This window comes from Dendropsophus ebraccatus, chromosome 12 (assembly GCF_027789765.1).
Source record: "Dendropsophus ebraccatus isolate aDenEbr1 chromosome 12, aDenEbr1.pat, whole genome shotgun sequence".
Taxonomy (NCBI): domain Eukaryota; kingdom Metazoa; phylum Chordata; class Amphibia; order Anura; family Hylidae; genus Dendropsophus; species Dendropsophus ebraccatus.
Window position 1 is genome coordinate 24,108,563 of NC_091465.1, and position 23,622 is coordinate 24,132,184.

At 41.4% G+C, this 23,622-nt stretch overlaps 1 protein-coding gene and 3 non-coding genes across 4 annotated transcripts; 2 read left to right on the plus strand and 2 right to left on the minus strand.

Moving 5' to 3' along the window:
- Positions 1-2,829: 2,829 nt before the first annotated feature.
- On the minus strand, positions 2,830-2,911 carry TRNAL-UAG (transfer RNA leucine (anticodon UAG)). The gene has a single exon. It is a non-coding gene; the product is annotated as a tRNA-Leu (tRNA).
- Positions 2,912-3,203: 292 nt separating this feature from the next.
- TRNAR-CCU (transfer RNA arginine (anticodon CCU)) lies at positions 3,204-3,276 on the plus strand. Its single transcript has one exon. It is a non-coding gene; the product is annotated as a tRNA-Arg (tRNA).
- A 2,618-nt stretch (positions 3,277-5,894) lies between these two features.
- Positions 5,895-5,967, plus strand: TRNAF-GAA (transfer RNA phenylalanine (anticodon GAA)). The gene has a single exon. It is a non-coding gene; the product is annotated as a tRNA-Phe (tRNA).
- Positions 5,968-12,594: 6,627 nt separating this feature from the next.
- Positions 12,595-23,166, minus strand: LOC138769006 (L-amino-acid oxidase-like). The gene is made up of 7 exons (XM_069947155.1): positions 23,147-23,166; positions 22,778-22,992; positions 22,539-22,648; positions 21,835-22,036; positions 21,316-21,384; positions 16,041-16,174; positions 12,595-14,007 (listed from the first exon to the last, which is right to left on the minus strand). Exons 1-7 carry the CDS (start codon positions 23,157-23,159, stop codon positions 13,224-13,226), a joined length of 1,527 nt encoding a protein of 508 aa, XP_069803256.1. The 5' UTR covers positions 23,160-23,166; the 3' UTR covers positions 12,595-13,223.
- Positions 23,167-23,622: the final 456 nt, after the last annotated feature.

Sequence of the window (23,622 nt, forward strand, 5' to 3'; positions counted from 1 at the left end):
CAGTAGTATATAGCGCCCCTGTACTCCCCCTCCCATATAGCATATAACATAAAAAACAAACACTTATACTGGGTCCAGGTGTCTCTTCTTCTCTTCCCCTCTTGTGGGTGCCGTCACTCGAGCGCCGAAACCAGAAACAGGACAGAGCAGCCTCTTGTGACCGCTGCGGCCACAAGAGTGACTGACAGCGAGGGAGCCGATAGCTCGTTACGAGCGCTCATAGTTACTGTGCAGAGGGGAGCAGCACAGCTCAGTATACAGGTACACTGAGCTGCAGCAGGGGTCTGGACAGCTAGCCTCCACAGTCCGCCAGTTGAGGACCCCTGTTCTATGGGCTGCCCGGATGATCCAGTGATCACCCAGGCAGCCCCCCCCCCCCCTTGCTGGAGACTGCTGAGTACTGAACAATCACAGATCTTCACCTCCGCCCAGTCGCTGATTATTCGATTATTCGACACTGGTTGTATGTCTCATATCTGTCCGTGCATGACTCTGGGTCCATATGGTTGATGTAACAACCAAACCGTTTCAACGCACCCATTATGCAACTCAATACTTCCTTGTATCACATAAAATTGGTGACCACATCCAACATTCCATCTACATTACTACTTGGAGGTTATCTTTGCACAACATCTTCCCTCGTGTCCTATAAGGTCATGGAGTTACAGAAGATTACATAGATAATGAACAATTCTTCTTTTCACTGACAGCTGTTCCTCCCAGTTCTACCATAGATATGTACGATTGGTTTTGCAGATAGGGAATAAGTTATTGTCACAGAACGGCCGGTGTTACTGAAGGTCATCCCGGCCAGTACCGCACGCTCCATTGTGTGAACTGATATGTCTCTGTGGCCGCCATTCAATGAATAGCGGCTGCAGAAAACTGACATGTCCGTTTTTCATCCGGCTGGATAGAATTCCGGCCGGAGCGTATACTATGGGGGACATTTATGAAAGGTAGACCAGAGGTGTACGCCAGGGAGAAGGTGCAGATTCACCCCTTCTCCCTGGCGTACGCCTCTCATACGCCCGGCTCGCCCGATGGGCGGGCTGGAGGAGCTTGGGGGGGGGGGGGGGGGTGATAAGGCGATTATGCTAAACATTAGGTGATTATGCTAAACATATGTTGTGTGAACATGGCCTTACATACTATAGTATGGTCTTACAGCCTCATAGTCAGGGTTTTGTTTGCAAACGATAAAAAGGTCACATAAAGTAATCCTGTCATACAGTACTAAAAATATTATAATTTAGTGCCAAAACAATCACTGTATGCGCTATTGAGACCTCTATAAAGTGCCCATATAATGTAACCACTTAAAAGGGGAGAGTTATCAAACATGGTGTAAAGTGAAACTGGCTCAGTTGCCCCTAGCAACCAATCAGATTCCACCTTTCATTTTCCAAGGAGTCTGTGAGGAATGAAAAGTGGAATCTAATTGGTTGCTAGGGGCAACTGAGTCAGTTTCACTCATGATTGATAAATCTCCCCCTTAGGGTATGTTCACACTGAGTAAATCAGACAAAATCTTAGCTGTTTAAATATGGCCAGTTTGGGTTTAAAAATAAGTAAAAAAAAAAAAAAAAAAAAAGGTGTGCTCATCTGCTGTGACCTGCCTGTTGTCAGTATTGTTTGGGAACTAAGGGTATATTCACACTAAATAAACCTGTTCCAGTGTGCCATAGCCTTTCTATGTGAGAGCACACGCTCCTCTGCTGCCACCACTCTCCGTTTAAAGAAGTGACATCTCAAGTCTGTGAGCGGAGAGCGGCGGCAGTGGAGGCGCACAAGCTCTCCCATAAACAGGCTATGGCACACTGAAACAGGCAGGATCTTCCGCCGCCTGATTTAATAACCTGGGTGCGTTCACACCTACAGGATCCGCAGCAGATCTGCAACAGATCCGCAGCAGATTTGATGGTGCAGATTTGATGCTGTGTTCAGTCATTTAAATGAAATCTGCTGCGGATCTGCTGCGGATCCGCAGCAGAAAATACGCTGCGGATCCGGTAAGTGTGCCCAAACAATACTGACCACAGGCAGGTCACAGCAGATGAGTACACTTTTTTTCTTATTTATTTTTAAGCCCAAACTGGCCATATTTAAACAGATAAAGAAGTTAATGAACAAACCCTTTAAAGGGGGTGTCTCACTAAAGCATTGATGGCATGTTGTCCTGATGATAAGTTCATCCACTATCTGTTTCTACAATAACAAAGGGGGCTACCCTCATGGTAGACCATTGACTACTATATATTATGCCAGGGTAAAGACATCATGAGCGTGAGATGCTGAGCACTTGGTCCTAGGATGGAGGGGATCACAGCTCCTCCCAGTGATTGGACACTACTAACATATGCAATGCCATCACTGTCCATGACAATCCCTTTAATTCCCAGTATCTTTATTCAGTCCTGGTCATTGCCTAACAAACTCAATGGAACAAAAATAACTATAAATAAATAACCACATAAAAAAAAAATAAAAAAAAATAAAATATATATATATATATATATATATATATATATATATATATATATATATATATATCGAGAGAGAGAGAGAGGCTGTCACACGGCTTTTCCAGGCTTCTGAGTGGTAAATCTGTTGATGCAGTGAGTGCAGCCCACGTTAATATCAGTAATTGCGGTAATATCGGCTTGTGATCAATACATAAATAGATCATCCTCGGCTTTCCCAACTAAACATTAAAACTTACCTAAGTTAAGAGTTGACAGAACAGTAAAGTTTGGACTGGGGCTATCACACTGTAAATTAATGGTATAATAGCGACACCTAGTGGTGGAATGACAAAATTACTATTGGCAGCGGTGGGATTCGAACCCACGCCTCCAGAGAGACTGGAGCCTAAATCCAGCGCCTTAGACCGCTCGGCCACGCTACCAGGTACCCTGCAGATTTAATTGCATTAGAGATGAGATACATAGAAAGCTCTGAGTGAGTGCAATGTGATCCATCTATTGATTTAACCCTTTCCTCCAAAGACTTCCTTAGCCTGGCTGATAGCGTGTACTGGGGGAGGGGAAGAGCACAATGAACACGTCTTACTGAGAAGAGACTGAAAAGCACATGCCTACATCCTATTCATTGTTTCTAAACTATGTGAGTGGAAAAGAGCAAAAGAACAAAAGAGGAAAAGAGCAAAAGAGCAAAAGAGCTTGTGGATATATACAGCAGCCCCAGTGGCCTAATGGATAAGGCACTGGCCTCCTAAGCCAGGGATTGTGGGTTCGAGTCCCATCTGGGGTGACTATATGTAAATTTTTCATTTTAACCCCTTCCTGCATCCGTCAGTACATTTAGGTCCTAATGCAGGGGTGGCGACCCCGCTCTGAATCGCCGTAATCCTGGGTGCTATGTTTAGCCTGGGACCGCAGCTCGAACCGCGCCCAATAATAATACATTTAAATGCAACTGTCAAAACTGACAACTGCATTTAAATGTATTATTTCCCCATTCCCTGGTGTCTAGTGGCGGGATCTCCCCCCCGCAATGCGATCCTTACCGAGCCGGGCTGAGCAGGGGCGGTCTTGGCATTTCTGGGGCCCCAAGCGAAGTTATGTCTGGGCCCCCCCCCTCGACACGCGTTCCAAAACAATAGACCGCTGTGTGTTTCCCCCAGTAGTATATACCCCTTGTGCGCTACCGCCAGTGATATATACTCCTTGTGTGCTGCCCCAATAGTATATACCCCTTGTGTCCTGCCCCCAGTAGTATATACCCCTTGTTTGCTTCCCCCAGTAGTATATAAACCCCTATGTGTTCCCCCAGTTATATATAGCCCCCCCCCCGTGTGCTCCCCCAGAAGTATATGGACCTCCTGTGTGCTGCCCCAGTTGTATATAGACCCCTTGTGTGCTGGCCCAGTAGTATACAGACCTCTGTGTGCTCCCCCAGTTATATATAGACCACCTGTGTGCCTCACAAGTAGCATATAGACCCCCCTGTATGTTCCCCCAGTAGTATATAGACCCCCTGTGTGCCCCACCAGTAGTATATAGACCCCTGTGTGCTCCCCTTTAGTATATAGCCCCCCTATGTGCTCCCCCACTTGGATATAGACCTCCTGTGTGCTCTCCAAGTTGTATATAGACCCCATTCTGCTGCCCCAAGTAGTATATAGACCCCCTGTGTGCTGCCTCCAGTAGTATATTGACCCCTCTGTGAAGCCCTAGTAGTCTATAGCCCCCCTGTGAGCTCCCCCTGTTATATAGCCCCCCTGTGTGCTCCCCCCATTTATATAGACCCCCGATGTGCCCTCCCGCAGTTAAACAGACCCCTGTGTGCTCCCCCTCCCATTTAGTATATAACACAATAAACAAACACTTATACTCAACTGGGTCCGGGGCGTCTCCTCTTCTCTTCACTCTTGTGGCCTCAGGAAGGGTTTTCCCTGCGATCACAAGAGGCCGCACTCCCCTTGTCCTGGCGCCGATGCTCCAGTGATGTCACTGGAGCGCCGGCACCACAAGGACAAAGCTGCCACTTGTGACCGCAGGGAAAACACTTCCTGCGGCCACAAGAGTGACTGACAGGAAGGGAGCCAATGTCTCCCACCCAGTCAGTGCTGCTGCATGTAACTATTAGCGCTCATTACGAGTGCTCATAGTTACAGTTCAGATGGCAGCAGCAAGCGGCGCAGCGGCCCTGTCCAGCAGTCTTGAGCACAAGAGCAGAACGTGGAAGGCCCCCTGGATGTTGGGGGCCCCAAGCGACCGCTTGGGGTGCTTGGTGCCAAAGACCGCCACTGGGGCTGAGTTCCCTGAAGAAGCTTGTGTTGGCGAAACGATCGTAGGGACAGCTGGGACCCACATAGCGAATATGGGTGAGTGTTAATACTATGGAGATTTGTTGTGTCTGTATATAATTGCCAAGTTTTTTTTACTAATATTGAGGCTATGTCTACATATTTTTGGCACTTTACTAGACCTTCTCCAATACTTGCGAGCTCACATTTGCTCTATGTGGGTTGTTTTAACATATGTAATTTTATTAGTGAGTAGTTATTTTTACACTCATGGTGGGACATTGACTACTATAGATTGTGCCAGTAAGTTCCCTATTACACGGGACGATTATCGTGTTAAAAATCGTTATATCGTTCAAATTTAAACCATAATCGTTCAGTGTAATTGCAGGCAACTATCGAAAAATCTTTGGTATGTCGTTGATCGTTGATTTAGATCTGAACCTAAAATTATCGTTAATCGTTCGCTGTAATTCCACATTCGTTCGCTCAAGTTCCGCATTTGTTCACTAATAGTTCAGTGTAATTGCACATTGTTCATTGTTTTGCTGGGATCAGATGGAGTAAACGATCATAGTAACGATCGTAACTAACGACTATCGTTCAGTGTAATATGGTGAACGATTTCTGGTTAATGATAAACAATCTCGTTTACTATCGTTTATAGTTAGTCGTAAATCGCTCCGTGTAATTAGACCCTTAGCTGCGTAAAGACATCATGACCCGAAGGCAGGTTACACATGGGAGTGCAGGGGGTCACCAAGACCCCTATAGATTAAACACTGGTATACGCAATGCCATTGGTGAGACAACCCCTTCCCAGGCCACTGCTCAACAAACACAATGGAGGAAAAAAAAAACTGAAATAAAAAATAAAAAAAACACATAAAATGATGAATTACAAGTCATTGTATTTGATAACTCGCAGCCTTTCCAGCAGTACTGAGGGACAATAGAACTTTGTAATGTCTGATTTGTTTATTTGTTTGTTTATTTATTTATTTATTTATTTATTTATTTGGAATCCTTTATCCGTAAACACATAAGACATAATATACAAAATAACCAAACACTCCTTCCCTTCAGCCAACAGGGGTAGTAAAACCTCAGCATCTATGTAGCCGAAATAGCTCAGTTGGGAGAGCGTTAGACTGAAGATCTAAAGGTCCCTGGTTCGATCCCGGGTTTCGGCAGAAGCTTTTAATGTTTCTATTAGTGACACAATGCGGCTTCTCAGCCATGTAATACACGGGCAGGGTGTCAGGCTTTCACTTTCATTCTAGTCGTTTCCTGAAATCTTATATGCAGTAGATGTATGTAAAGTTATTGATTGACACATAGAAAAATGTATATAGTATGTATTTAAAACACACACACACACATATATACATATCACACATATATATTTATGTAGATCTTTGTATGTGTCATCAATATTTTCATTTTCTCTTTTTTTTTTTTTTTCCCACAAATTCAGATTGTATGTAAAAAAGTGTATTTTACAGACTTCATTGAGACTAAAAGTTTGTGCTGTCAGAAGTGGGATTCGAACCCACGCCTCCAGGGGAGACTGCGACCTGAACGCAGCGCCTTAGACCGCTCGGCCATCCTGACTACTGATGTGTATGAAATAGTGTCAAAAAATATTTTAACAGACTGTCTATACTGTGGTTCCATACAGTCTGTATATAATGTATCTCCATACAGTCTGTGTATTATATATCTCCATACAGTCTGTATATAATGTATCTCACTCCATACAGTCTGTATATAATGTATCTCCATACAGTCTGTGTATTCTATATCTCCATACAGTCTGTGTATAATGTATCTCCATACAGTCTGTGTATAATGTATCTCCATACAGTCTGTGTATAATGTATCTCCATACAGTCTGTATATAATGTATCTCCATACAGTCTGTGTATAATGTATCTCCATACAGCCTGTGTATTATATATCTCCATACAGTCTGTATATAATGTATCTCCATACAGTCTGTGTATAATGTATCTCCAGTCTGTGTATAATGTATCTCCATACAGTCTGTGTATAATGTATCTCCATACAGTCTGTGTATTATATATCTCCATACAGTCTGTGTATTATATATCTCCATACAGTCTGTGTATAATGTATCTCCATACAGTCTGTGTATAATGTATCTCACTCCATACAGTCTGTGTATAATGTATCTCCCTCCATACAGTCTGTGTATTATATATCTCCATACAGTCTGTGTATTATATATCTCCATAAAGCCTGTATATAATGTATTTCCATACAGTCTGTGTATAATGTATCTCCCTCCATACAGTCTGTGTATAATGTATCTCCATACAGTCTGTGTATTATATATCTCCATACAGCCTGTATATAATGTATCTCCATACAGTCTGTGTATTCTATATCTCCATACAGTCTGTGTATTCTATATCTCCATACAGTCTGTGTATTATATATCTCCATACAGTCTGTGTATAATGTATCTCCATACAGTCTGTGTATTATATATCTCCATACAGTCTGTGTATAATGTATCTCCATACAGTCTGTATATAATGTATCTCCATACAGCCTGTATACAATGTATCTCCATACAGTCTGTGTATAATGTATCTCATACAGTCTGTGTATTCTATATCTCCATATAGTCTGTGTATTATATATCTCCATACAGTCTGTGTATAATGTATCTCCATACAGTCTGTGTATAATGTATCTCCATACAGTCTGTGTATAATGTATCTCCATACAGTCTGTATATAATGTATCTCCATACAGTCTGTATATAATGTATCTCCATACAGTCTGTGTATTATATATCTCCATACAGTCTGTGTATAATGTATCTCCATACAGTCTGTGTATTATATATCTCCATACAGTTTGTGTATAATGTATCTCCATACAGTCTGTGTATTATATATCTCCATACAGTCTGTGTATAATGTATCTCCAGTCTGTGTATTATATCTCTCCATACAGTCTGTGTATAATGTATCTCCATACAGTCTGTGTATAATGTATCTCCATACAGTCTGTGTATAATGTATCTCCATACAGTCTGTGTATTATATATCTCCATAAAGCCTGTATATAATGTATTTCCATACAGTCTGTGTATAATGTATCTCCAGTCTGTGTATAATGTATCTCCATACAGTCTGTGTATAATGTATCTCCATACAGTCTGTGTATTATATATCTCCATACAGTCTGTGTATAATGTATCTCCATACAGTCTGTGTATTATATATCTCCATACAGTCTGTATATAATGTATCTCACTCCATACAGTTTGTGTATTATATATCTCCATACAGTCTGTATATAATGTATCTCCATACAGTCTGTGTATAATGTATCTCCATACAGTCTGTGTATAATGTATCTCCATAAAGTCTGTATATAATGTATCTCCATACAGTCTGTGTATAATGTATCTCCATACAGTCTGTGTATAATGTATCTCCATACAGTCTGTATATAATGTATCTCCATACAGCCTGTATATAATGCATCTCCATACAGTCTGACTCTGTATATTATGTATCTCCATACAGTCTGTGTATAATGTATCTCCATACAGCCTGTGTATTATATATCTCCATACAGTCTGTGTATAATGTATCTCCATACAGTCTGTGTATAATGTATCTCACTCCATACAGTCTGTGTATAATGTATCTCCATACAGCCTGTGTATTATATATCTCCATACAGTCTGTGTATAATGTATCTCCATACAGTCTGTGTATTATATATCTCCATACAGTCTGTATATAATGTATCTCCATACAGTCTGTGTATTATATATCTCCATACAGTCTGTGTATAATGTATCTCCATACAGTCTGTGTATTATATATCTCCATACAGTCTGTGTATAATGTATCTCACTCCATACAGTCTGTGTATTATATATCTCCATACAGTCTGTGTATAATGTATCTCCATACAGTCTGTGTATAATGTATCTCCAGTCTGTGTATAATGTATCTCCATACAGTCTGTGTATAATGTATCTCCATACAGTCTGTGTATTATATATCTCCATACAGTCTGTATATAATGTATCTCACTCCATACAGTCTGTGTATTATATATCTCCATACAGTCTGTATATAATGTATCTCCATACAGCCTGTGTATTATATATCTCCATACAGCCTGTGTATAATGTATCTCCATACAGTCTGTGTATAATGTATCTCCATACAGTCTGTATATAATGTATCTCCATACAGTCTGTGTATAATGTATCTCACTCCATACAGTCTGTGTATAATGTATCTCCATACAGTCTGTGTATAATGTATCTCACTCCATACAGTCTGTGTATAATGTATCTCCATACAGTCTGTGTATAATGTATCTCCATACAGTCTGTGTATAATGTATCTCCATACAGTCTGTATATAATGTATCTCCCTCCATACAGTCTGTGTATAATGTATCTCACTCCATACAGTCTGTGTATAATGTGTCTCCATACAGTCTGTATATAATGTATCTCCATACAGTCTGTGTATAATGTATCTCCATACAGTCTGTGTATTATATATCTCCATACAGTCTGTATATAATGTATCTCACTCCATACAGTCTGTGTATTATATATCTCCATACAGTCTGTATATAATGTATCTCCATACAGTCTGTGTATTATATATCTCCATACAGCCTGTGTATAATGTATCTCCATACAGTCTGTGTATAATGTATCTCCATACAGTCTGTATATAATGTATCTCCATACAGTCTGTGTATAATGTATCTCACTCCATACAGTCTGTGTATAATGTATCTCCATACAGTCTGTGTATAATGTATCTCACTCCATACAGTCTGTGTATAATGTATCTCCATACAGTCTGTGTATAATGTATCTCCATACAGTCTGTGTATAATGTTACTCCATACAGTCTGTGTATAATGTATCTCCATACAGTCTGTGTATAATGTATCTCCATACAGTCTGTGTATTATATATCTCCATACAGTCTGTGTATTATATATCTCCATACAGTCTGTGTATTATATATCTCCATACAGTCTGTGTATAATGTATCTCCAGTCTGTGTATAATGTATCTCCATACAGCCTGTGTATTATATATCTCCATACAGTCTGTGTATAATATATCTCCATACAGTCTGTGTATAATGTATCTCCATACAGTCTGTGTATTATATATCTCCATACAGCTTGTGTAACTTTGGCTGTCCAGACATGATGGGAGTTGTAGTTTTGCAACAGCTGGCGAGACAAGGTTCCCTTACTCCTGGCCTAGGGCAGAATGCCCCAATCTGTGGCTCTCCAGCTGCTGAAAAACTACAACTTGTGTGGCAGGTGGCAGGAGGCATGCTGGGAGTTGTAGTTTTGCAAACTTGCATTAAAATAAATAATCTGCATTGTGTTAGGGCCCTTTTACACAGAAAGATTACCTGACAGATTATCTGCCAAAGATTTGAAGCCAAAGCCAGGACTGGATTTGAAAAGAGGAGAAATCTCAGGCTTTCCTTTATGACCTGATCCCTGTTTATAGTCTGTTTCTGGTTTTGGCTTCAAATCTTTGTCAGATAATCTGTCAGATAATCTTTCTGTGTAAAAGGGCCCTAAGATTAGTTTGCAGCTATCATCCTCTATTCTTCTTCTTATTCATTGTAGATGACGAAAAAATATATAGTCCATCTGCAACTAAAGGTCGTCCCTCCACATCCTCGGTTAAAAGCAACAACCATCATGGATGAAGACATCCTGTGGTGGCTGAAGGTTTTACAAGAGTTATAAATGGAAGATTCCCGCCATGTGTGGACTTGTATGTAGCTACCAATGGAACAAAGAACGATTGACAGAACAAATGTGTCTTGTGTTTGTCAATGGGCACAGTAATAATCGAATAATAGTGATTGTGTATAGACAATAACAATTCCCATTGTGTCAAAAGAAGCTGCTTGTACAGATAGTTAGGAAGGACATGGCTGACCTGGAGCGGGTGCAGAGGAGGGCGACCATATTTTTGTTTATTTTTTCAATTTATTCAATGCATTTTAGATCATGTGCAGATTATTCTTTAATAATACATTACATACTAACATGTATTTACTATGTGAATGAGATAAAAGTTTACATAAAGGAAAGGTTTTTTTATTGCATTTTTCCTTTGAACATTGAACATTTACATGAATGTCCTTACATGCATGTCCATAGGGGTAACAGTGGTTGTATGTATGACTGGGACCCTAAAAGTGTCTATAGATGTCTAATAGATGCATGTGAGAAGTTTTGGTCAGTCAGGGTCTGGTCATGGAGAAATAAAACAATCACTAAGCTCAGGGAGATCAGCGGAAAAAAAAACAAAACAAAACAATGAAGTTTTCAGTCAAGAGTCTCCATTTATACATTGCCCCCTATAAAATTTGAATATGATGCAAAAAAACATGGGAATAGCCAGATATCCCTCCAGGGAAGGAAACCTGTTGCCAAGGGGGACCTCCCAGGGGGGAGATCACCAAACCATCCTGATATGTTGTTTTAAAGTGTCACTGTTTGTTCGTTTGTTTTTGCAGAAATCAATAGTCCAGGCGATTTAAAGAAACTTTGTATTTGGGTTTACTAAGCAAATATGTAATTATCTGCATTCAAAAAGACTTTCCCCAGGTCCCCCCCTCCCCTCCTCTCTCTCATTCACTGCTCATTATCAGGAAATCTCGACTCTTTTACATCAGTCGGGCCGTGTCTGCTCTATGAAGAGGGGGGGGGGAGAGAGATAAGTCACCAGCAGAGAACAAAGGATTACACAGCAGGGAGCTGCATAAAATCCGGTATTTAGCGGTCAGAGATGTCAGTGCTGACTGTCAGAGGAGATAGCTGGTGATGTAGCTGTAAATTAACTCTTTGTTGTCCTGTTTTGGTGCCTCATCTCACTCAACCCCTCCCCTCCCTATAGAAAATCATGAAGACAGGGGGGAGAGCTTCAAACTGCTTTCTAATGATAAAAATGCATTTTTCGGCTAATAAACCCAAATACAAAGTTTCCTAAAATCGCCTGTACTATTGATTTCTGCAAAAAAAAAATGAAACGACAGTGACACTCGGTTTGGACACAAAGAGAGAAATACCAGGGTGGCCCCTTTTGCGTCAAAGTCTGGTTGTGGAGACCCCCACTGATTGGTAGAATGGGCAGGGAGAAGTGCTCGTCTAGAAAGTTCACTCCATATTCTATGTGAGTGACAGTAAGTCTATGGAGTTTGTCTACTATCATGAATACCAAGCGGGAAGTGAACACGCCTAGCGAGCAACTGTCTCCGCCCATTCTAGGGGTCTCAACACCCAGACCTTAACAGATGGAAATTTTTGAAAGTCCTTAGTACATAAAAAACATTTTTTGAAATGACAGCAGTGCTTTCTGATAAGAGGCCTTGGCTGCAGAGGTGTCCTGAGTAGTGTGTGTCCAGATAAGTCATTGTAGCTGAAATGGGAGAAGGACTCGCCACCATAATGGTATGTTCCCTTTTCATCAATCTTCATTGCAACAAACCAGATGGACACAGGACATTGATGTAAATGGAACCTGTCAGCTGTAATTCCCATTCTGAAATTCTAGATAGCTGTTAGAATAAGGAGACAAAATGGGGGAGATTTATCAAACTTGGTGTAAAGTTAAACTGGCTCAGTTGCCGCTAGCAACCAATCAGATTCCACCTTTCATTCTTCACAGAATCTTTGAAAAATGAAAGAAGGAATCTGATTGGTTGCTAGGGGAAACTGAGACAATTCTACTTTACACTTTACAGTGTGATAAATCTTCCCCAATGTAACTTTCATATATCGTCTGTGCTTCCAGAATGTGGGGAAAAAATTTTTTCACGATTTTTCATTGCAAAATATTACAGAGGCTGTTCCAAGCATCTCGTCTTTTGCAAACTGGAATTCACCTTGCTCTTTGTCCCATCCCTATAACAGCTTGGAGCTCAGCTTGCTGTTTACAGTCAACCAAGGAGGTATAGGGATGGGAGGGGGAGCGAGGAGGAGCCTGGGAACAGCCCTCTGACACTTTGCCCCATAGAATAAAAGCATTTTTCAACATTTTGGAAGAACAGACGGATATATAAAAGGTACCATTTGTCTCTTTATTCTAACAGCTATCTATCAGTGTCAGAAGTTTAAAAGGGTTATCCAGAGCTACAAAAATCCCAGCACCACTCTTGTCTTCAGTTCATGTGTGGTTTGCATATATTAGTTCACTTACACTTCTATGTGACCACATTACCATCAATGGGGTGGAGCCCAATACTGTGACTCTCCATCACGCAACCCGTATGTGTTTATTATATAATTGAATATACGCATGCCATCTTGTTATATAGCATAGGATAAACAAATTACGAAGTATTTGTAAACTTTCCAACATGGAATTTATAGCTATTCTTCAAAGTAGGACTCAGCCTTTGGTGGACATGATGGTCTCTCTATGAACTCTCTTTGCTGCCCTCAGACCAGTCAACATAGCCGTGTCGATCCAGCCATGAGGAAGTGACGTGTGCTCCCCAGCAAAGTAAATTCTACCTTCTGGTCTGTTTAATGCTTCATTTGTATCTCCATACTGATACGGTGTGAAATAGGCAAATGCTCCCATAGTATATGGATCCAAACTCCACTTCTTCACCACATATTTGGGGCAGAGTTTTTTCAGCTCTTCCTTTGGTCTCCTATGGATGATGGACAAGTCTTCTAGCAAAATATCAATACAATCCTCATCACTTAGCGATAGGAAGAACACTGAGCTGTCTTCGGCAGTATAAGAGGCCAGGAGGACACCTCTTCCATTGGTGAAGTTATGACTCGGATAGTAGATGTTATGAGATGGTCGATCGGTAGAGCTTCTTCCTCCGACTATCCCATCCTTCTCCCAGAATCTCTCATTACAGCTCAGATGAATCTTTGTGGCACTTCCATAATGAATGACACTCAGAGCATTGTACTTGTCATTACTCAATGGAGGACTGAAGTCTATACGTCTGGTGGTCCCAGCGCTGGAGGTGACAATGACGTAGTCTGCAGATATGTTGGTGAGAGCAGAGGACTTGTTTTGCCGGTACTGGACAACCACAGATTTCTCCTTCCTTGTGATTTTTACTACAGTAGAATTTAACTTGATGACATTTCCAAGGGAGCGTAAGAAAGCTAAAGGCAACTGGTCAAAGCCTCCTGTGATCTCATCCATCCTTATGAGACAAAAGGACAATATTAGTAAAATACGCCAAGTAAATTTAGCATATTAGTAAGAAAAATGATATATAGAATACATTTAGAAAATCTTCAGATTCTGTCCCTTTTTTATTTATTTTTTCTATTGAGGCCTTGTTCTAAAGTAAACACTCCATAATAAAAACAGGATAACAGAAGTTTTTAGATTTTTGGTAAGAGAGGTGACTAAAAAGCACCAAAGATCTGTTGGGAGAAACTTTCAGAAGGTTCAACCATTAATGCAAACTCCACCAGTCAGGGTTTTATGGCCAGAAAGAAGCCTCTCCTCAGCAAAAGACAAGTGAAAGCCGCCTGAAGTTTTCAAAAAAGAGCCTTAAAGGGGTTATCCAGCATTAGAAAAACATGGCCGCTTTCTTCCATAGATAACACTACTCATGCCTCCAGGTTGGGTGCAGGTTTTGCAAGTCAGTTCCATTGAAGTGAATGAAGCTTAAAGGACAACTCCCGCGGGACCCCAAAAAAAAAAAAAAAACACAGACACAAACAGACACCATACTCACCATCTCTCCGGTGACGATCGCCACTCGATTCGCCCGCCGTCCGCCTCTCCGTCGCCGCCGTCCGCCATCCAGCGATGTCTCCGACTTCCGGGTCCAGGGGATGGAAAAGGCTGCCAGTGCGCTTGCGCACCGGCAGCCTTTTCATTGGCTGGAGCGCATCACATGGCTTCTAGCAAGCTCAGCCAATCAGGGCTGAGCAAGCTGGAAGCCATGTGATGCGCTCCAGCCAATGAAAAGGCTGCTGGTGCGCATGTGCACCAGCAGCCTTTTCATCCCCATTCACTTTGCATGAAGACGCCGAGGAGGAAGAAGACCCGGACCGCCCCTCGGCTCTGACGTCGTCGTCACCAGATGCCGCCCCGGAGAAGAGGACCGTGACGATCGTAATAGGTAATGTATACATTCTTTAACTTCCGGGGTGGGGGGTCGGGGGTCCGAAAGTGGGGGAAGGGGGCCAGGCCAGGTATTTAACCACATTACAAAGTTATATAACTTTGTAATGTGTGTTAAATGAGCAAAAAAAAAATTTTTGTGGGAGTTGTCCTTTAATAGTAAACCACGTCTGAACTGGAGACAAAAGTCAAAGAAAGTGTTCATGTTTTTCTAATGCTAGATAACCCCTTTTAGATCTCTGAGACTGTGAGAAACAAGATTCTTGGTCTGATGAAACCAAGATTGAACATTTTGGCCTCAAAGTGTCATGTCTAGAAGAAACCAGGCACTGGTCATCACCTGCCCAATACCATCCCTACAGTGAAGTCTGGTGTCATGGTGTGGGGTGGCAGAGAGACTGGCCTGGGTTAAGGGAAAGATGAATGGAGCCTTATTCAGAGTGCTCTGGGTGTCAGACTGGGCTGAAGGTTCACCTTCCAACATCCAAGACAACACAGGAGCGGCTTAGGGTCAACTCTGTAAATGTCCTTGAGTGGTCCAGCCAGAACCCTGACCTTCACCCAGTGAAATATTTCTGGAAAGTCCTGACATTGGCGTCCACCAATGGTCTCCATCCAACCTGACAGAGCTTGGGAGGATCTACAGAGAAGAGAATCCCAAAATCCAGGTCTAAAACTTATGGCATTATAGCCAAAAAGACAGGAGGCCGCAATCACTGCCAAAGGGGCTACAACTAAGTACTTAGTAAAGACCCTGAATACTTACCGCAATGCAAAATGCTAAACGTGAAAGGGTCTAAAGACTTTCCAAGGCATTATATTCCACTATGTGACTTTTGATATCATTATGAAAGCTTTGTAATTTATGGCTAACAATGCAAAGGTGATCATCTGTGAAGCCGGTGGTTGTATTATTGTCACTATGGAAGTTACTAGTATATGGTCCTACAGTAGGCATTATTCAATATAGTCGGTTGTTGACGTTAAAATTTGGGTTCTATGTAGACACTGATATATGAGAACTATAGCAAGATCTATTTTGTGTTCTCTATGAGGATTGATACGACAACATGTAAAAATATTTGCTTCTGTCTGTACCTGGTGGTGTTGAAGATGACATCGTCCTCTATTGACTCCAAAAAGGAAAGGTGAAATTCACCATTTAATCCCATGTAGTGTCCAATCATTTGAAGAGCTCCTGCGCTTAAACTTCCTTCATCCACCAAGAAAGACTGTGTATACAAAGGAGAAGATATGACATGGAAATCTGCAACATGTTTAGTATCAAACCTCATGTTTTCCAAAAATGCCTCTATGGTGTAAAAGCTGCAAACATCATGAAACTGTGTGGTACTTGTTATATCCTTTGTAAGGCATGCGTTCTATGGGTTATGGCATGATCGGCCCTTAATACTTTAAGGGAGGCCTGGATGCTTTTCTCAATGAAAGTCATGGCCACTAGATGGTATAGGATGTTGATCCAGGGATTTTTCGGCAAGTCGGGAAGGAATTTTTCTAATTTTGATAGGGCAATTGATACCTGGTTTATAAGGGATTTTGCCTTCTTCTGGATCAACACAGTAGGGTGATAGGTTGAACTTGATGGACGCATAGGTTGAACTTTATGGACGTCTACTCTCAGAGTACTACTGCTTTCTAATGTTTCAAGCATACAGTTTCCTCGCTCCACATTAATTGCACTAGTATATCAGTGCAACTACATGTCCTTTCACTTTCTGGCCTTCTGATGACTCTCAGGCAGAATCCGCCAACCGCCCAAAGAATTGACATGCCAATTCTTTGGGCGGACAGCAGAATCTGCCCGAGCATAGAATGGAGTCTATGGCACGGGCACGGAGTCAAGCTGGAGCGCACTGGGGTGGATGTTATCCACGCGGATCCCGTATTATGCGCATACCCTTAGACCCGTCCTTATACAAGGAAGTAGGACTCTATTACATGGAGCCATGATCTGCCGAATCAGGGAGATTTGGGCACATATTGCCCAATGTAATAAAGACAATGATCAGCTGAGGACCCGATCATCTGCTGATCATTAAACAAGTTTAAAAATCATTGATCAGTGCGATAGATGATCCGATGGATAGGTGCATCTGACGACTGATGAAGGGTATATAGAAAAAAATAAAGATGATACTTACCTCTCCCCCAGTGTTCTCCTGTTGTGTTTCTGGAACACTCTGCTGACACTTTTAAACCGGTCTCTGCAGTGACAGGCCGTCCAGCCAATCACTGGTTAGGTGCTGTCTAGGGATGGTCCCAACCTGCCGAGGTTCGGGTTCGTACGAACCTGAACTCTCGGCAATGATTCCCGCTGTCTGCCCGCTCCGTGGAGAGGGGGGATATAGCCGAAGGACCGCCTGGAAAACTGGGATACAGCCATAGTCATAGGCTGTATCCCAGTTTTCCAGGCGGTCCTCCGGCTGTATCCACCCTCTCCACGGAGGTGGAAGACACGGGGAATCATTGCCGAGAATTCAGGTTCGTACGAACCCGAACCTCGGCAGGTTCGGACCATCCCTAGTGCTGTCCCATCTCGGTCAGTGATTGGCTGGGCATCCTGCCACTGCAGAGACAGGTTTAAAAGTGTGAGTGGCGGCTGTGGTCAGCAGGGAACAGGCAGGAGTAAATTGGGTAGCGTGGAGAGGTAAGTGTAATCTTTTATATTTTCTATATAGTGACGTTGCTAATGATGTCCATGCCCTTGCCACACAATCGTCAACCTGAATAGGCTATGTAAACGAGCACTGATCTAGAAGATTGCTTGCTCGTTTACATAATCAATAATTATTCTCAAAAATATTCCTTGAACACACTAGGCATGTGGAACATCCCGAACCCTTCCGACCTTGGAGTTCACTTCTAAGACATCATCCTAGGGAAGTATGGGGTGCGTCTAGATGTATAACTATTTATTGCTGCTACTATGCAAATGATATTGCACATTTCTCATAAGTCATGTAGTCATAATCATAATACTATAAAATCATACAACAATACACTTATGTAATATGATCATCATAAAAAAATCAAAAAATTCACAGGACGTTTTTATAAGGAGGAAGCGGGGGATGATTTCCTCATTCTTTGACCCCCCCAAAACTATTATTAAAATGTACCGTATACGTAAGTTAAAATGTAAAAATGTTAAAATGTAAGTTTATACCAAATAAGAAATGAAATACTGTATATTTGAAGTTTTTCTTATAGCTATACATAAATTAGTATCCTACACACTAGTCCCATATGACAATATAATGACTTCTACCATATGTATCCAGACCTCATATCGAACAACCATATGCTGTCATCACCAAAGAATCTACGGAACCCATCAAAACGTGTCACAGCAAGAAAAACAATGGCATATATTCTCTTAAGGGTGCATTCACACGTACAGGATCTGCAGCAGATTTCATAGTGCAGATTTGATGCTGTGTTCAGTTATTTGGTTCGAGTCTGCTGCGCATCTGCTGCGGATCCGCAGCAGAAAATCCACTGGTGTGTGTGAAGCTACCCTAAAAGAATAAATTTTGTTTCTTGTAAAATAAAAGTTACAACATTAAAGCAAATGTACCATCAGTTACATTCACTTTAAGTGCTGAATATAATGGCACCAACGCAGGGAAGCCAGTGCCGCGGTCCCTTTATTTTAACTGCGGCCTGGTTCCTATACACAGCACTGGTCTATTCCCAAGCACCGGCCCGGTTAAAGTGACTGTACCACCAGGCCCAGGCAGAAGCACTGGAGGCAGGCCGACCCACCCTTAGTGGGAAGAAACCCCAGCCCCTCCATGACATGACTCCATTAGAATCAATGGAACCCTATCAGAGGGGCTAGGGTTTCTTCCCAGTAAGGGTGGGTCAGCCCGCCTCCAGTGCTTCAGCCTGGGCCTGGTGGTACAGTCACTTTAAGCACTGGAGGCAGGCCGTCCGTCCCCAGTGGAAGGAAACCCCCACTCCTCTATGACGAGGCTCCATTGATTCTAATGGAGCTGCATCATACAGGGGAGTGGGGGCACCTCCCACTAGGGGCGGGCCGGCCTGCCTCCAGTGCTTAAGTTTGGACCGGTGTCTGATAGTAGAGTGGCGCTGTGTGCTGGATTGGGCTGCGGTTCAATTCTATTCATATGCAACACTTAAAGCCAATGTACCTGATGGTACGTTTGCTTTTAAAGGGTTATTCCCATCTCAATTAAATCAGTCATATATTTTTGCAAATACCTTTATTTGGCAAACTTGCCTCCTTCTTCTTCACTAGTATTTTTGCTCTGTATTTTGCAACTAAAACCAGGAGTGGATTGAAAACACAGAAAGGCTATGTTCACACACTGCTGAAATTGAGTGGATGGCCGCCATTAAATGGCAAATAATTGCTGTTATTTTAAAACAACCGCAGTTGTTTTGAAATAACGTCCAGTATTTGCCATTAAATGACAACCATCCACTCAATTTCAGCAGTGTGTGAGCAAAGCCTTTCTGTGTTTTTAATCCACTGCTGATGTTGTAAAATACTGAGCAAAAATACTGTGTGGGAACATAGCCTTAAATAGATCACTGCTGTGGGGGTCCCGATCAGTTGAACAGGTAGGCGGGGGCCACTTACCTCTGTTTTGTTTGATTGTTCATAGAGTTTGCTCTCAGGCAGACTCTATGTACAGATCACCGATAGTACTGATGAACGCTATGCTATGGAATAGCATTCATCAATATATACCATCAGAGCATTGCATATATGTCCCCTAAGGGACTTGTATATGCAATATAAAATGTGTGAAAAAAAGGAAAAAAAGCAAAACATATTTAAAAAAAATCCCATATAAAATGCCCTAATAAAGATTTATATTACCCCCTTTCTAATTATACGAATAAAAAAAATAAATAAATAAAAAATAAACATTTTACATATCTTAGCGAGCATATTGTCTGAGCTATTAAATATAACAATATTGTTCATGCATGGCAAACATTCTAAATGAAAAGTGAAAAAAAACTGAAGGATTGCTGATTTTTTGAAAATTTTATATTTAAAAAAAAAAATGATAAAAAAAATATCTGAATTTTTCTCTTCCACCAATATGATACCAAGAAAAACTAGAGATCATGGCGCACAAAATGGTGGTGTAAAAGTGAAACTTGCTCAGTTGCCCCTAGCAACCAATCAGATTCCACCTTTCATTTTCCAAAGAACCTGTGAGGAATGAAAGGTGGAATCTGATTGGTTGCTAGGGGCAACTGAGCCAGTTTCACTTTACACCATGTTTGATAAATCTCCCCCTATGGCTCTTAGAAGACGAGGAGACAACATTGCTTTAATTTAACCTGGATATCTGGGCGTCAATGACCTTGGTCATGAAGGGGTTAAGATAATAGGCCAAGAGTTTGGTGTTTTTACATCTAAAATTTAGTCATAGTTAATTGGAGTAAAGGATGAGTAAATCCTCTCTGCTTCCTTATAGTAAGAGCGTCTTGCATATCTTTGTACATTTGAAGACTTATCCTATTTGTACATGTTCTGCTAGTTGTCATTCATGTTTTATGAGCTTTATATCAATTGGCAAACTAACGGCTAAAAATAGCTACGTTACGGCACACCCGTATCTCCTCTGGACAAGGTCGGGGAGGTTATAACCGGGGTCGGGTGTGTCCCAGGTTTCCTTTGTTTTCTATTTAGGGAGGTGTAGACTACTTATAATAAACCTAAAGTACAGGGGGTGCTGCTCTGTGTCTTGTGCCCTTTGGTTTCTAGGAACCTGTATGAGGAAGAGCAAGAGTTTCCTGCACATAGAATTGCACTGATAAATAAAGGAGCGATGGCTGTAAAATTACTTCTATTTAAAAATATCAAGCCTTCCAGTACTTATCAGCTGCTGTATGTCCTACATCAGGTGGTATATTCTTTTCAGTCTGACTCTGTGCTCCCTGCTGCCACCTCTATCTATGTCAGGAACTGTCCAGAGAAGGATAGGGTTTTTTTAATGGAGATTTACCAGTGCTCTCGACAGTTCCTGACATGGACAGAGGTGGCAGCAGAGAGCACTGTGTCAGCCTGGAAAGAATACACGACCTCCTGCAGGACATACAGTACTTGAAGACTGGAGATTTTTAAATAGAAGTAATTTACAAATTTATATAACTTTCTGATACCAGTTAATTTAATTTTTTTTTCTTCTCCGGGGTACCCCTTTAAGAGGTGGTCTCACATGTAAATGGATATCTGGATTCCCCTCTATGGCTACAGGCGAGGGTCTAAGAGGTAGGACCACAGAATCCTGTGAAATTTCCAGAAATATCCAAGTTGGGATCCATGTAATATTGCATGTAATGTAACCCAATACAATCACAACTTTACCTTTTCGGAAGCTTTGTCAAATCCCTCTAATATTGTCGAGCAATTTCTGCTATTTGTTTCTTTCAGGTACTGAGGAAAAAGAAAAAAATTTGAATCCTAGTTTTCTACTTCGTTTACATTGTCAAAAATCCCTTTTATCCATTTCTAGGTAAAATCAATGGTAAAGCCCTTTAACAACTCCCCAGCACTGCTGCTCATAGGCCTTTAGATAATAGATATGTAGTGAGTAGAGATGAGCGAACCGGGTTCGGGTTCGAGTCGATCCGAACCCGAACGTTCGGTAGTTGATTAGCGGTGGCTGCTGAACTTGGATAAAGCTCTAAGGTTGTCTGGAAAACATGGATACAGCCAATGACTATATCCATGATTTCCACATAGCCTTAGCGCTTTATCCAACTTCAGCAGCCACCACTAATCACATGCCGAAAGTTCGGGTTCGGATCGACTCAAGCATGCTCCAGGTTCGCTCATCTCTAGAAGTGAGATAAAATTATACACACCCCTATATACGCTATATACCTTGTACACGGCTTTATAATACAGATCAGTAATAGATTTCCCCTTCTCTTCAGCCTTTAGATTATATCTGAACAGATTTGGGGTCTCTTCGGCCTCTCCGTGTCCACGTCTGATATTGTTGAACAAATAGAAGGCGTCGTTGTCAAATGTAATAAAAGGGTTCAATTTCAGCCCAAACTGCCTGATGTATTCCCGTACGATCCTGCAAAGAGCCATAAAGGTATTTATCGATATGTGATCTATACATTTTACTTAGCCTGTCAGTGACTGCAGTGGTGTCCTGGTGTTCTTAAAATAAAAAAACATTTAAGAAAAATAACTACCAATAAAAAAATGCACATATTCAATATGTTACATATACAAATTTAGTATCGTCTCATGGGTAAAGACTCTAACTTCAAAAATATAAACTAAAAGCCACACGTATTTTTTGCTCCTAAATATGCCTCAACGCCAAAAAGCAATTTTTCCCTAACTGGTGTTGATGAAAACGACAACTTTGGCAGTTTTAATGCACGACGAACACCATAACAAAAATAAATAAATAAATAAATTAATTAATTAATTAATTAAAAGGAGGATTTGGTGACAGTATCACTTTAAGTTGTTAATAAACCAGAGGCAAAAAGAATAAACACAGACAAAAACTAAAGCTAAACCCAAACACAGTGACACCATTATAATAATGTTCTGATCAATGTTACCTGTGAGACGGTGGCAGACGCATCGGTCCTAGTTCTGCGTACCAACCTTCTGGATCTCGGTAGGTCAGAACACGACCTCCAACTCTGTTATTGGCTTCCAGTATGGTTACCTGAGACAGAGGAAGCTTAGATTAATCTCATACACCTAGCTATTTCTATATTTATGAGTATCAGGGTGAGACAAGCTCTCCAGGTTCTTCTATGGTAGATGGAGACCAAACCATGGTTTATCTACTTACTCTGTGCCCCACATCCTGTAGAGTTTTGGCCGCAGAGAGTCCTGCCATCCCAGCACCAACAACCACTATGTGTTTACTATTACGTGTCTTGGAAGATGGCAACCCATTTTTGGCAATGTCCAATAACTCTTCGTAGTCGGGATCTTTCAGGCACTCCTGGAGTAGATCACTCCGGCTACTACCGAATACTGCCCAGAAGAGTAAGGAGACGAGAACTGTGTGTGCAGAAGACACAGATACAACCCATTAGAACCTATAGTCAGTATACAGATGTCAGCAAACACACCTTCAAGTCAATTTTCTGTTCTCAGAAATTCAGCTCGTCCAAATGGAGAAAATATAATACAATATAATAAGAATACTACTTACTAAGGTTATCCATGTCCAACCTCTGTAGTCCGAAGACTCTACTTTTTTACTGTTCCTGTTTCTTATATAGAGTCCATAGCTTGATTACGTAAAAGGAGTGACCTCTAGAAAGTGCCACCTACCAGAGCGAGTGACAATAAAGCAAGAACATATTTCAGGATAAAATACATCATGTCGACAGAATTTTAATGACAAGTCTTACTCAGTACTAATCTGCATTCAAGAACAACCCCGCCAAAGTGACACGGCAGGGAGGATCCATCACTCTGTATTAGGAGAACCAAGGAAGTCTTCAACGTGCTGGATATATGATTGCATCCCTGTGTGCATGGAAGATTAAGAACAGCTGTACAATTGACATGATCATTTTCTGCACGCACAGAATGTGCATGGAACTGGCGGCATTGCATTACTGGGCTGAAAAGAACGGTCGTTGTTTTCAATTAAAACAGCTGCCGTTCTTTAGTAAAAAAAAT

Coding starts and splice junctions, on each gene's coding strand:
- LOC138769006 (XM_069947155.1), bottom strand. Junction 22,037..22,538: donor CGTCTGCCACCGTCTCACAG/GTAACATTGATC, acceptor GGCTCTTTGCAG/GATCGTACGGGAATACATCA. Junction 21,385..21,834: donor ATTATAAAGCCGTGTACAAG/GTATATAGCGTA, acceptor CTTTTTCCTCAG/TACCTGAAAGAAACAAATAG.